The sequence below is a fragment of the Zeus faber genome, assembly GCF_960531495.2.
Source record: "Zeus faber genome assembly, chromosome: 21".
NCBI lineage: Eukaryota > Metazoa > Chordata > Actinopteri > Zeiformes > Zeidae > Zeus > Zeus faber.
Window position 1 is genome coordinate 5,916,523 of NC_137208.1, and position 14,829 is coordinate 5,931,351.

Consider the following 14,829-nt stretch of genomic DNA (forward strand, 5'->3'; position numbering starts at 1 on the left):
GTATAAATATCCAATTAATTTTGTTCTGCTAATACAGTTTTGTTTTCTGTTGGAAACTGGGACAAATTGGTCCCAGTCATCATCATAACTGTTTCCGTTGCTTGGCCCCTTACAGCATTATTACCAAAACAAGCTCAAACTCGCTCTGATTGGCCAGAGCTTGTTTGGGCAGGAAGTGTATGCCAACCTGAGGAAGCAGGGACACAAGGTGGTGGGGGTGTTCACCGTCCCAGACAAGGATGGCAAAGCAGATCCACTGGGTGAGCTGTCTGTCTGTCTGTCTGTCTGTCTGTCTGTCTGTCTGTCCGTCCGTCAATATCTCTGTCTGTCACCTGTTGAGGCAGAAAACCTAACAGCTGCAGATAAGGAGAACCCGCCTTGTCCATGCATGGACAGAAAACATGTGCATGTGGTGTCTGCATGTGTGACCCTGTGATGGACTGGTGTCCCGTTAAGGATGTCCACCTGCCTTGCTGGGAGCCGTGGGTAAAACAAACCAAAAAATAGATGGATGGATATTTGGACAAAATCAGATTTTTTTCGTCCCATGTTCGAACAAAACCAATATCGAATTGAATCTGCTGCTACTCCTCTCTGTTAAACTGAACCAGAGGGTCCGTCCTCACAGTGTTCATTGCCGTCATGTATAACGCAGATAAAGATGGTAAAGACTAGATTAGACGAGTCTTGTCCAGTGAGTCAACTGCAATTATATTTAATTACAGGGATTATATAATGTTTAAGTGAATACTTATTTTTTCAAGGATTGGATTGCCACAGTTTAGGAACTTAACTCAGGAACGTAGCTTTTTCACTTCAGCAGGGTGTGTGTATGAATTCTGGCTGACAGGGTTCTAACCAGGTCATTGAGGTTCTTGAAGGGCTTGAATTTGGGCCGGAATATCTTGAAAATAGCCAAACTAACGTAATAAAAATGTTCCAGAAATCGCTTTTACGACATAGCCAGGGATGCCAGGGAAATATCAATTGAATCCAGCATGGTTGGAAAGAGACACATATAATATTAGATAAAAATTAGATAATTAATCAATTTATATACAGATGATTGATATACTAATACAAATATTTGACAATGACAACAAGATTACATTATATTTTAAAGAATAAAGATCACTCTGAAAATTGGTTATATTTGTTTTGGGTGAAGTTCTTGAAAATTAAAAAATTGTGCTTTAAAAAAAAAAAAAGACCTGAAAGTCCCTGAATTCTACTTTACAACAGCAGAATGTTTCCTGAGCCCTGTGATGTGGGGGCATGTTGGCCGTAGCCACGCTCTGCGGTATTTTCGCGGGTTAGTGGCTCCATTGTCTGTCCCGGATGCAGGGCTGTGCTAAATAGTCTCCGATCGGACCAGGCTTGTTGGCCGGTGTGATGGAATCTACCCATGATGCATCACTGCCAGTCCGCCCGTGGCCTCTCCTAATGACCTGTTCTTCCCCTTCCAGTGTTTCTCCTCTCTTAGTCTCTGTCTGCCTGTACCGATCCTCCATCTGTCCGTATCAATCTCTCTAAATATCATCTCTTTAACTATCTCTCCATCTGTCTGATCCACAAACTCACATTGTGCCTGACCCCGTGTTACCTTTGGCTGCCCCACCCTCCACTACAGTTCGTGAATGATTGCGTGTGCATGCGTGCGCGTGTGCCTGTGCGGGTGAGTAAATTAAAAGAGGAAGTGGCGGTGTACTGAAGCATGCTGGGCGATAGTATACACACGTGTGTACATGTGTAAAAACCCATTTAGAGACACTTTATGCATCAATAAAGCACTAAAACCAAGTCATCTTTTATTATTATATATCCAAGTATTGAATAATAATTTGGTGTTTAATGCCAAATTTCTTCAGCATGCCATAAAAGTCTTCTCCGGTGAGTAAATGTATGATTGATTTTTACTTTTTTACTTACTTTTAAAAGAGGCGTTTCAAAAGCAAACTAAATACATTTTGGTTTTAAAGCATCATATGACCTTCAAGTCAAGTATTTTCAGTAGAGGTCAAAAAAGAAAAGTGGCATCCAAAAAAGAAGCATTCAGAAACTGCGTTTGATAAATAAATATCCAACATATTTGAAAAAGGCCCTGAGTTTTGGATTTCTACTTTGCAGATATGCTCTGACCCCAATGCTCTAATAACCAGGAAAAACAGGTTTCCCCAAAAAACATCCTAAAAGGAAACCCTGAACCACAACCCCTATCATTTAACTTTTTGCTGAATAGAGCTGCAACGATAAGTTGATTCGTCGATTACTTGCAACTTTTCAATTAATCGCCAACTATTTTGATAACCGATTCATTGTTTTGAGGCATTTTTTTAAGAAGAAAATGTCCAAATTTTGATTCCAGCTTTTTTAATGTGAATATTTTCTGGTTTCTTCAGTCCTATACAACAGTCAACTGAATGTTTTGGGGGTGTGGACAAAACAAGACATTTGAGGAATGTGACTGATTGATTTTGTTTTTAAATTTTCTGACATTTTATGGACAAAACAACAAATCGATTAATCGAGAAAATAATCGACATATTAATCGATAATGAAAATGAGTTAGTTGCAGCTGCATCGCTGAACCGTCTCCTCTGCTCTCCCCACTCCAGCGGTGGCAGCCGAAAAGGACGGCACGCCCGTCTTCAAGTTCCCACGCTGGCGCCTGAAGGGAAAGCCCATCCCCGAGGTGGTGGACGCCTACACGTCGGTGGGCGCCGAGCTCAACGTCATGCCCTTCTGCTCCCAGTTCATCCCCATGAACGTCATCGACCACCCCAAGCACGGCTCCATCATCTACCACCCCTCCATCCTGCCGCTGCACCGGGGGGCCTCTGCCATCAACTGGTGAGGGAGGACGAGGTTTGAAACGACGGGTTTGCTATTTTTCAAACCAGGGCTTATTAAAGAATGCTGGTTCCCGTCATTCTTAACTGCTCCCAGCACAACCTCGCTGCACGCTGACTAAACTCACAATATAATCAGATGTGTTATACTAAAGAAATGGTCGGAAACCGTGCATTTTATCCGTTTTTTCAGGGTTTTGTTGACTTAAATCAACTCTTTTGGCCACAACCGCGCAAACATAAGAGACTAGAAACAGGAAGTTACACCGCTTACTACTAGCAACCTGCTGTAGCCAACGGTATGCACTGGATGTACTGTGGCAATTGCAAAAAAATAAATAAATAAAACTCGATATTACTGTCATTCAAAACATTTTAACTGACTATAATATTCCTGTTTTTCAAAAACAATACTTTACATTTTTGAAGTTATGATATTTAGTCGGTCAACACTGTTTGTGTGGTTATATATGGTGATTGTTAATCACAATTTTTCAAACTTTTGTCCGATTCTCTTCATAATCGAAAGAAGGGCGCGTCGAGCCTCCTTTACCTCGGAAACGGCTGTTGTATTTCTTAGTATTAGTATTCTGTATTTAATAGAAATACAAGAGTCATCTAAAAATGCATGAATCTGGTTTAAAATACAAACTATACTGGAAGTGGACTTTAAGCACAAATCTTTTGTTGGCTTTTATAAGGTAATGGGGAATGTGTTTATCTGCTTGCATGGATGAATGAAGTGCAGCGCCATGACAATATTTCATCCTCAGTTTATGGTTCAGTTTATGGTTTTGACCCAGAGGAAGTTTGTTTATCTTGCCTATCAGCACTTGACACAGTTGTTTTTTGCCGGCTGCTATCTCATTTTGTCGCATTCTTATCTCAACTGGTTTTTACCAAGCCTGCAGTGCAGTCCATTCGTGGCCCAAATGTGGACTTCTGGATCAATAGATGAAGTGAATGACCTTCCCTGACACAGCTGTGTGATTAAAGCTGGCGTTTAGAACATTCTCTCTTGAGCGGCACTGGATACTATTATTTTGCTTACTACAATATAACAGTGCCACGGCGAGTATTATACGTCTTTATATACACTGATCCCTCAGCCATTAGCAATGTTTTTTTTTTTTTTATTACACATTTAAGTGTTTTAAAATTATAAGAACTTGTGAAATGTTCATTTCTTCATGCACAAACGTCTAAATATTGTGTGTGTGTGTGCACATGTGCACATGTACGTGTGTGTGTGTGCGTGTGCACATGTGCACGTGTGTGTGCGTGTGCACATGTGTGTGCGTGTGCACATGTGCACATGTGCGTGCGTTCAGGACACTGATCCAGGGCGATAAGAAGGCCGGGTTCAGTATCTTTTGGGCGGACGATGGCCTGGACACCGGTCCCATCCTGCTGCAGAGGGAGTGCGACGTGGAGCCCAACGACACCGTGGACACGCTGTACAACCGCTTCCTGTTCCCAGAAGGCATCAAGGCCATGGTAACAGCTGGAGACAGCCCCACCTCCGATGGATGGATGGATGGATGGATGGATGGATGGTGACACCTGATTTTGGTTTTTGGATTGTAAATCGGATATGAAATGACCGATGAGTGATCGTCCGGAAACGGGATGGAAGTTTGCGTGTCTACTCGGGTGTCATGTTCCATCACTGCTGGGATCACAGCTGGAGCCGATAAATACCTGTGACTGCTACAGGGTCATTTGTCCTAGGAATGAATGCAGATCGTAACCTTTCCCACTGAAGACAAAAGCCAGATGTTAGCAGGTGTGTGGCGTGTTGGCCATGGAGGGGAATAGAATGGGGCGAGGCAACAGTCTGTGAGGGTTAACCAGCGCCTGCTGGCCTGGATGATTATTTATAGAGCAAAGGCTTGCGGGCCAAACAAGGACCATAAAATGAAAACAGTCCAACGCCTTCTCGGTGTCTCCGTTTCGCTCTCTCTCTGAGGTCCCGCACCGCCGCCTCACTGAAAGAAACAGACATTAAGAAAACTTCCTGCCCCGTGTCAAGCCAATCAGCACCGCTGGGGCCGCTGATTTTCTGACTCGGAGCAGGTGTACCGCCGCGGGGGAACCCTGTGCCAGCGTTTGCAGACCACGGCTTAACCACGGCCATCGGTCTGCCACAGGGCGTTAGCGGGTTTTTGTACAATGTAAAAGACGTAGTAGTGTCTAAAATGTTATTAGAGTATTGTTATATTAAAATAGATGGTTAATTAGGGAACCCTGTGCCAGCGTTTGCAGACCACGGCTTAACCACGGCCATCGGTCTGCCACAGGGCGTTAGCGGGTTTTTGTACAATGTAAAAGACGTAGTAGTGTCTAAAATGTTATTAGAGTATTGTTATATTAAAATAGATGGTTAATTAGACTATTGAATACAATAGATAGCTAGATAGATCGAAGATAGATAGATAGATGGATAGATAAATTGATAGATAGATAGATAAATGGATGGATGGATGATGGATGGATTGGTTTTTAGTTTACTGAAGATGATAGATGACAGGTCTAGAATGGTGTGTGTAATTATTCAAGGGGTGTAACTGATGTGTTTTTATTTTCTTGGTGCAGGTTGAATCCGTGCAGCTCATCGCTGACGGCAAAGCTCCTCGTGTTCCACAGACCGAGGAGGGAGCCAGCTACGAAGGCATCCAGAAGAAATCCAACGCCTCGGTGAGAACAACAGGGACACAAAGTTTGGAGATATGGCAACTCCCCCCCAGCCCCCACCCCCCACCAGTCCCTGCCTATAGGCTGTAAAATGCCAACAAGTTTTGAAACGAACAGATGGTCAAATCGATATTTTTTGTCAGAATGTCACCAGATTAGCTCCGTGGAAGTGATATCAGGAGGTGTTATCATCAGGGTTGGCTTTAGCATTGTTTTATTTGATTGAGGTTTGAGGTTGAATCCTCCTTATATATGTATATTAGGGATGCAATGGTACACAACTTATCTGTCTTTATATTTAAGAAAGAAAAAAAAGTTGAAAGGTTTAAAAAAAAAAAAAGAAAATGTTATTGTAGTCTGCCAAAAATAACGAGTGTAACGCTCTGTGTCACTGTGGGGGGAGGGGGGAGCTGGTGGTTCATTGGTGTTTTTTATAAATGACATACATTCATCTGGTTGGAGGGAGGTGTCCAGGATAATGGGTTATCGGCCCAGGTGTCTAGGGGGCGGGTTCCCGGTGGAGTCAGTGTGGAAGCCTTGATAGGGGAGAGGGAAGTGAGGTGAGCGCCTGGTAAGAGTGGAAGCGAGTGTCTGAAGAGAAATTCGTAATAACAAGGGACAATAAAAAAAAATTAAAATACACCTCTTGTACAAATAAAGAGAAATGCCGCACGGAACCGCTCTGACCGGTGGAGGCATGGACTCCACAAGACCTCTGAAGGTGTCCTGTGGTATCAAGACGTTAGCAGCACATCCTTTAAGTCCTGGAAGTTGTGAGGTGGGGCCCCCATGGATCTGGCTTGTTGTTCCAGCACATCCGTCAGATGCTCCATTGGATCGGACCCTAGGCCCACCCATCCACATGATGTAGAAGAAAACGTGATTCATCACACCAGGCCACCTTCTTCCATTGCTCCATGGTCCAGTTCTGATGCTCACGTGTCCATTGTAGGCATTTTCGGCGGTGTACAGGGAACATGGACACTCTGACCGGTCTGTGGCTACACAGCCCCATACACAGCAAGCTGTGATGCACTGTGTGTTCTGACACCTTTCTATCACAGCACCACCTGTCAGTGGTTTTAATGTTGTGGCTGATCGCTGTGTATATTGTATATAGGAAAAGCAATTTCTAACAACGTATTTAACTATTTCTTTAAAGCTTAAAGGTGCAGTGTGTGGAATTTACGAAACAAACTTTAGAAGAAATTTAATATAAAATTCATAGGTATGTTTTTATTAATGTGTAATCACATTAAAAGAATTATCGTTGCGTTGGCGTTACCTTAGAATGAACAGTTTTTATTTACATAGGGAGCAGGTACGCTTCATTCCGTGATTCTTTTACAGTAGCCTAGAATGGCCAAACACTGGTCTCTAGAGAGGACCTTTCGCCTTTATTCGCGAGTTTCATGGCCACCGTCTCTTCCACGAGGAGGGGTATTCAGTTGGTTGCGATCTGCAACCTCACCGCTAGATGTCAGTGAAATTCTACACACTGCACCTTTAATTGTTTATTGTAAATTAATTTTCCTTTTAATTTGATCTCTGTAAATAAATGTTAGTGAGAGAGAGAGAATATTTATGAATTATAAAATATTTATACAGTATACAAAACTATAAGATTAATAAAATATGTAGGTATATACAGTATGTGGTTCAAAGCAACACTACTCAGCTTGGAAAATTCTCCATTTTCTGAGCAAGTGGTGGCGATGGGGGGACGAGTGGGTGAGTGGGGATGGGAGGCAATGTCGGGGATGGGAGGCAATGTCAGGTCTGGCTCGGCGTGTTTTTTTTTGGGGCATGCTGGCCAGTAGGGAGGGTCGGGGATAGGCTCATTGGGCAGCCAATGAGCTGCCAGGAACCGCTTACTGATTGGCTGCTTAGACCCGAGCTGCACTCCACAGCTTCCTGGTGGGCTATTTATTCTTAGTGCTGAGGTGGGTGCGGCTCATGTTTCTGCTTCTGAACCTGTTAAACAGTCCCAACCAGTTCCTAGAAACTCTAATCAGAGCTCCTCACCTGTGTCGCGAAAGCATTTCAATTGCTCACATTACATCACATCACATAGGGTCGTCAGGATCATGTAGTCTTATTTGGCGATAAGTTGTCCTACAAATATTTGAGATTAAGTATTAAATTGTCTTTTAATTCATTTTATATTCCTTTTAAGCCTATTAAAGTTATAATAATACAAAATCCATCGGAACTTGGGGGAACTTTGGAACTTAATATTTTGGTAGATGGCTCATTATCCTCAACTCATGGAAAAACACCTAATTTGCTTTCACAATGTATTGCAACAATTCTCAATGGGCTTAAAATATTTGGATGGAAAACATATGTTTTTAGAATGCAATGATTGTACAAAATGATCATGGTCAGCTCAAATAATTGTGATAAGGCGATTATGTAATAATTATGGAATATGTGAACATTGTGAGAGCTCTATAATCATGAATTAATATGTAATATTAACAACTAATGTTTTGCCTCCATTTATGCCACATCTTTTTTCTTCGGTTGTTAAGTTCATTTGATTCTGGTGTGTTCTGGTCGTATTCTTGTTCCTTATCTCTCTCTGTCATCCAGGTTAACCTGGCCCAGCCGGCAGAGGCCATCCACAACTGGATCCGTGGCCATGACAAAGTGCCCGGTGCCTGGACGGTGATCGGCGGTCAGGTGGGCTTCCTGGAGCTCCCAAAACACACTGACTCAGCATTTCCACACACACACACACACACACACACACACACACACACACACACACACACACACACACACACACACACACACACACACACACACACACACACACACACACACACACACACACACACACGTAGTGTGTGAAGTATTACTTAACCCATGTGTCCAGGGGGCTTCCTCATTTCAAATGTACTAATAAATGGCCTAAAAATAATTTGACTATCTTGAACCCTTAAAAGGATTAAATATTTATAGATAACACGGAACCATATTCTTTCCTATGGTATTTGATTTTTTCACAAATGGAATCCGCAGAAACTCAAAATGTAGTATACAGTATAGTATAAATATAGTACAGTGGAAACCTCTTATAGTGATCACGTATGTCCTGGTCAAATTGATCACTGTAAGTGTATGATTATTATAACCAAAATTTGGTAAGGAAATCCTTGGTGGACTACTTCATTAATAAGCAAATTACTTAAACAGCATTTGTATAGGAGTGATTCAGTTCCAAGCTTTTAAGCCATATAAGCGGTTTCCACTGTATCTGCCTACTGTTTTCTGTTAATAACTTTTTGCGTTATTGTACTTGTATATGATATTGCTGATATTGTTTCTGTTGATGTTTTTTTTTTTTAATTTATGTATTTTTCTCTGGATATATTTTTGGATACTTGGTTTCAGGATATATTGTACATATATATTTCTTTTATAAAACAAAAAAAAAAATTCCCAGACTCCCCTCTTACCTTATTATTTTTCTTGTCTTTGAATCTTAATTAAAAGTAAAAATTTCAAGCAGCATCAAGTAAAAATCTGAAAAGCTCCTGAATTGAACCTACTCCTGCAGAGGCTCCCTGTTTCTCTCCCCGTGTCCTCAGACTGTGACCCTGTACGGTTCGTCCATGCTGGGGGCCTCTGTGCCGGCCGGTCAACCCCTAGAGATGGAGGGGGCGACCCAACCCGGCCTGGTCACCAAGAATGGGCTGGTCCTGTATGGATCTGACGGAAAAACTGTGAGTGTCTCGGTGGTTTGTTGTAAAATAAAATTGAATAAAAAAAGAAAATCAACTCTATAGCATCAGCATATAGTCACTTCAAGCACAACATTTTGAGTTGTGCATTTGTCTTCTATGAGATTCCCTGTCTAGTAGAAAGTTCAGAAAAATGTAACTTTTTGAACAATAACACTGCATAAACCATTACTTCCCAAAGATAAGAGTGCTCACTCAGTGCAGCAACCTGTGTTGAGGATTAGTATTGGAACCACCATCTCCTCTCCTTTTCTCTCCCCCCTTGTCCATCATAGCTCCTGGTGAAGAACCTCCAGTTTGAAGATGGGAAGATGATTCCTGCCTCCAAGTACTTTTCTTCGGGTGAGAGTTCCAGTGTGGAGCTGACAGACGAGGAGAAGAAGATGGCGGAGGAGATCAGGGTATTGTATCTTGTTTTATGTGTACTGTCATTGTAGCAGTTCTGCCTGCCACGCGCCACCTGAGTGGTGTTTTCAGAGCCCTCTGACAAAGAGGGGGAGTTGAAAACACACTAGTTTTATAGTAGAGAGTGGGCAAGGTGGAACAAGCCCGGGGCAGACGGAATATGTGTCATGACAAGGGCTCCTCTTCTGTGTGTGTGGGGATTTTACCTGTTGCTTGTTGATTACTCTAGCGAACAAACAGGCATACAGCCACCCTGATCCTGGGCCCAATTACCTAGACCCAAGACAGGTGTGGCTGCTTAAACAACATCCCATACCCCCAACACCAAACTGAGAAAAAAAAAAAGACTGCACTTTGAAACAGGTTTCACATACCTAAAACCACAGTCTGACACAGAGTTCCAATACCTTAACACAATAAAACACTGGACCCTGAAGACAGGGTTCCCATACTCTAAACAAACAAATGTCCAACAAAACAGAAAAGGTCCCTTTCGATGGAGACAGCATGGCCCATAGGCGACCCTCTCACAGAGTTGAACTCACCGGTTTTATTGTAGAGAGTGGGCAAGGTGGAACAAGCCCAGAGCAGATGGAATACCTGTCATGACAAGGGCTCCTCTCCTGTGTGTGGGGGGATGGGGGTTTTACCTGCTCATTGATTACTCTAACGAGCAACAGACGTACAACCACACTGATCCTGGGCCCAATTACCTAGACCCAAGAGAGGTGTGGCTGCTTATACCACACCACCTCCACACAAAAGTCATCTTTAGAAATTCTTGCATAGCAGCCAACAATGTATTTGACGTTTGTTTGTTTTCGGTTTTTCTTCGAAAGAGATTATAAAATTTTTTTACTTGTTCATTTTTAATATGTATTATTATATTATTTTATTTTTTACTAATGTTCCCCTATCCACTTTTCATTTAAGATAATGACACTACTTATTATATTCAAAGATAAAATAATGTCATATCTAACTGAATGTATGAAATAATTACTAAATTAAGCTTTTCTTTGTCTAAATAAGTCACCATAGATCTGTCGTTGTGATGAGGGTCACTTCTGTCTGTGCAGGGAATCTGGAAAGGGGTGCTCAGCAATGTCCCTGCGATCGAGGACACCACGGACTTCTTCAAGTCGGGTGCGGCCTCCATGGACGTGGTCAGGTGAGGGTGTGGGCGGAGCGAGGCACTTCGTCTAGCTTTAACATCTTTAAAGTAGGTCTACTGAGGCCGATCTTAATTACAGTACAAATAGGCGATTATATTGGATTTGATTTCTTGGGAGGCTGATATACAGTGTTACTTGGAAGGTCATACAGACTTTCCTCATCTAAAAGTGATGTTAATATTTTAACATCACTTTTAGACAAATAAAATATGTCTGATCTAGTTCTGATCTAATCTAATCCCAGCTCTAGGTTTGTATTGTTCAAGGATGGAAATTTTCCAAACCAATACCAACACTGATACTTTCCCTTTGAGCCCTGTTCCAAAACATTACTGTACAATACTAACTGATACCTTTTTATAAAAAATACTAAGTTTAAGGTTATTTTCTGCTTTTTAGGTAAAACATCCTGCTGAGCAAGCTGTTTTTTCCCTCCATAACTGAAGATATCAACTAGTTTCAAGCTTTGGGATTGAATGTCACAGGACGTTTGGATGCTCTCTACTGCCAATGAAGTTCCTTCGATGCCATACAAAATGTGAAGCCTTGTGGTCTGTGTATACAGGCTGGTGGAGGAGGTAAAGCAGAAGTGTGGAGGCATCCAGATGCAAACAGAGGATGTGTACATGGCCACCACCTTCCAGGACTTCATCCAGATGTTCGTCCGCAGGCTGAGAGGAGAGGACCAGGAGGAGGAGCTGGTCGTGGACTATGTGAGTCCGAGCAGACCTTTCAGCAAACCTCTAAAATCTTCAAATCTTCTCATTCAAATACTACTACTAATAACATGGTAAAAGCTCATTTTTTCTCGATACCTATACTTTCTTTTATCAAATGTATCACTTTTAAACTGTTTACAGGCAACTAAAGAAGTGAACAACATGACTGTGAAGATGCCATACCAGTGTTTCATCGATGGTAAATTTGAGGACGCGGAGAACGGAAAATGTGCTGATACCATCAACCCTGCAGATGGATCAGTGAGTGATTCAATCTCCATGCATATGGTCACACACACAGGAAGGTTAATTTCCATAATTTCACTGGAGCTGGGTGAGTTAACATGCAGCCCATCTCTATCTCTGCTTTGCACACACAGTGATGAAATTGCTCTTGACCTTCTTGTCTGAATCTGGGTGAGGTATAGGAAATGCTCGTTTTCTGTCTCCCTTTGCACTGTGGGCCTCTCCTGGTTAGTTGAAAAATTATTTCACACCATATCTTTTTCTAGTTTAAGTTATTGTCATGAAGGAGGCACATAGGACCCAAATGCAGCACACACCACGGGGAAAGTATGAAAGGTTTATTTACAAAGGGGAAAATAAAATGATGTGGGAATCAAATAAAGGGCAGGTTGGTAGTTTGGAGTCCGGGCGGGCAGGCTGAAAGCACAGGGCGCCAGATGTGGACAGGGTGGTGGTGAGGCATCGGCAGGCAGGCAGACAAGAGGGAGGTTTTCTGGAGTAGAGCAGCAGACAGGGTCAGACAAGGCAAGGAGCGACAAATACATTAGAATTTACGGAGAGCAGTCTGGAAAATACCACTCTAGGTGACAGTATGATCAGACGAGGTCTGGATAAAGTGCCGGGATTGTTATGGATAGTGGTGATGAGTGTAATGAGGAACAGCTGTGCCAGCAAGACCTGGAACCAGGAGCCATGCTCGAGCTGCACTGTCATGTATAGACATGGACATACTAGATACAAGAGGGAAAGGGAGGAAAGACAGGAGACCAGGGGACAGAAAGGCACGGCTGGGGCTGTGACAGTTATATCATCTGCATTTAATCTACTTGTGAGTGAAACGCTGCAGCCCTATATACAGGGTTCATATCAGGTGCTTGAACCGCTTGAAAATAGCCGCTTTTGACACTGCACTCCCTGATTAAGGTTTTCAAACATGTTCTGACGGTCCGTTCCCTCTGTGCAGGTCATTTGCAAGGTGGCCTACGCCTCCGTAGGGGATGTTGACCGCGCCGTGGCGGCTGCTCAAGAGGCTTTTGTTCAGGGCCCATGGGGCAGGATGAATCCCAGAGACAGGGGGAGTCTGCTCTACAAGTAAGCACCGTACCTAGAGCGCCCCTAGTGGGCAACCAGCGTCAACACTAGGAGAAGACAATATTCGCTGAAGATTTTTTTTTTTTATGTTATTATACTTTATTTATATTTTGTAATACATGGTGTTTTACTGTAATTATTCTTTTTGAGGAATCAAAAATTCAAAATAACATGTTGAAGTATACAAAAGAAGGTTGTCATATTGAACTATACGGTAAAGGACGACAGACCAAAATCTAGTTTTAAAATCTAGACTTCCCATTATCATAGATTGATTGATATAAATGTGTGTATCATGATATGAGGATGCCATATTTAGTTTTGATATGATAATACTGATCCACTAACATTAGGTCATTACCAAGTCTATTGTGGTATAATATATTATCAACTGTAGTATAATTCTAACCTTTCCAGTAGACGGTCTGTTTGATAAGTATCCTACCACTCATTATATTACCTTTTGTCGTTTTACTTTCCTTCCCCCTGACTATACCTCGCTCCTACGGAAACTACCTTTGTTTAATCAACTACTCCTCCCCGACTGTACCTGGATCCTTGGTACAATCATTATAATACCTTTCCTTACCAGACTACTGGTGTTCCCCCATGTTGCTCCTTTAAGCCCCTTTCACACATAGTCCCCGGTAAGTTACTGGCCAATTGCTGTAACAGATTTCCCGGAATATCGATCACTGCTCCCATTTCCACGTGGCCTCATGCAGGGACGGTTTAGATACATTGCTGGATAAGACTGCCAGTGTGAAAGGGGCTTTCGAGATATTTTCAATACCTTTAGTTCGCATAGTGTTTCCCTCTCGCCACACTCGGCTCCTCCGCATCCTTCGTTATCATACCTTTGTTTAACCAACTGTTTTCCTGAAACCAAGAAGACACTTTTTTCACAATCATTCACTTCACTGTCTCACAAAAGGTTTTTTTTATATAAACATCCACTCAAGACCACACAGATGGAAGAGTGGTGGTTTTGCAACCTTGTATGATCATTACTTTTTCCCACAGGCCAACATGTTTATGTATTAAACAATATTCAATGGTTGTCAAAGTGCCACATTGAAGTTTTTTCATTAAGGATCCAATTTTTCTACTTTACCAATATAAATGTAGATATAGAGGCAGTAATGCATACACACATAATTAACAAATTCATAATTTCTATTAAAAAGTTGAAAACCAAAGCTCTGGGTCCGTCTGCTTCATGCCCCACCTCCAGGCTTGCAGACCTAATGGAGGAGCACCAGGAGGAGCTCGCCACCATCGAGTCTATTGACTCGGGGGCAGTGTACACACTGGCCCTCAAGACGCATGTTGGAATGTCTATCCAGACCTTCCGCTACTTCGCCGGCTGGTGCGACAAGATCCAGGTACTTTGTTCGAAACACAACCAGCCATGTGGAGATTTCTCTGAGATGAAGGGTTCTGCACACAAGGCTGAAGGGGGGGTAGATCAAAACAGCTCACATTAAAAAAAGGGAGTCATAATAAAGTGTTAAGAATACAAATACAAAAGAAAATGGAAATATGCCATAAACCCAGGGATTACCTGACAACATTGGCAATATACAAGCAAACTATGGATTAACTAGTAAAGTACCGAATGGAAAAACAAACAATAAAAATGAAGCTGACAATAAACCCCAGTTAAACAATGAGCAATCCAAAAAATTATGAAAATTTTGTCATACAAGGTACTGATTCATTTTAGGAATGAACAAAAGGCAGAAAAATAAACCGACAACAATAAACAAGAAAAAAATTTTTTTTTTCAACAAACAAAGAAATGAACTAGAAGATAGGAAACATCCCCATATACAGTAACCTAAACAATAAAATAAAGCTAAGAATGAATTGAAAAACAATGGTAAAGCAAACCCTGATG

General features: G+C 42.0%; 1 protein-coding gene across 1 annotated transcript in view; it reads left to right on the forward strand.

Moving 5' to 3' along the window:
* Positions 1-14,829, forward strand: part of aldh1l2 (aldehyde dehydrogenase 1 family, member L2) — a 30,831-nt gene that overhangs the window by 1,073 nt on the left and 14,929 nt on the right. Inside the window, exons 2-13 of the mRNA XM_080022451.1 lie at positions 116-260; positions 2,616-2,850; positions 4,181-4,346; positions 5,445-5,546; positions 8,139-8,228; positions 9,140-9,274; positions 9,568-9,693; positions 10,777-10,868; positions 11,438-11,585; positions 11,733-11,852; positions 12,802-12,929; positions 14,164-14,314. Coding sequence (XP_079878577.1) covers positions 116-260; positions 2,616-2,850; positions 4,181-4,346; positions 5,445-5,546; positions 8,139-8,228; positions 9,140-9,274; positions 9,568-9,693; positions 10,777-10,868; positions 11,438-11,585; positions 11,733-11,852; positions 12,802-12,929; positions 14,164-14,314 — 1,638 coding nt within the window. The remainder of the gene's footprint in view (positions 1-115; positions 261-2,615; positions 2,851-4,180; positions 4,347-5,444; positions 5,547-8,138; positions 8,229-9,139; positions 9,275-9,567; positions 9,694-10,776; positions 10,869-11,437; positions 11,586-11,732; positions 11,853-12,801; positions 12,930-14,163; positions 14,315-14,829) is intronic.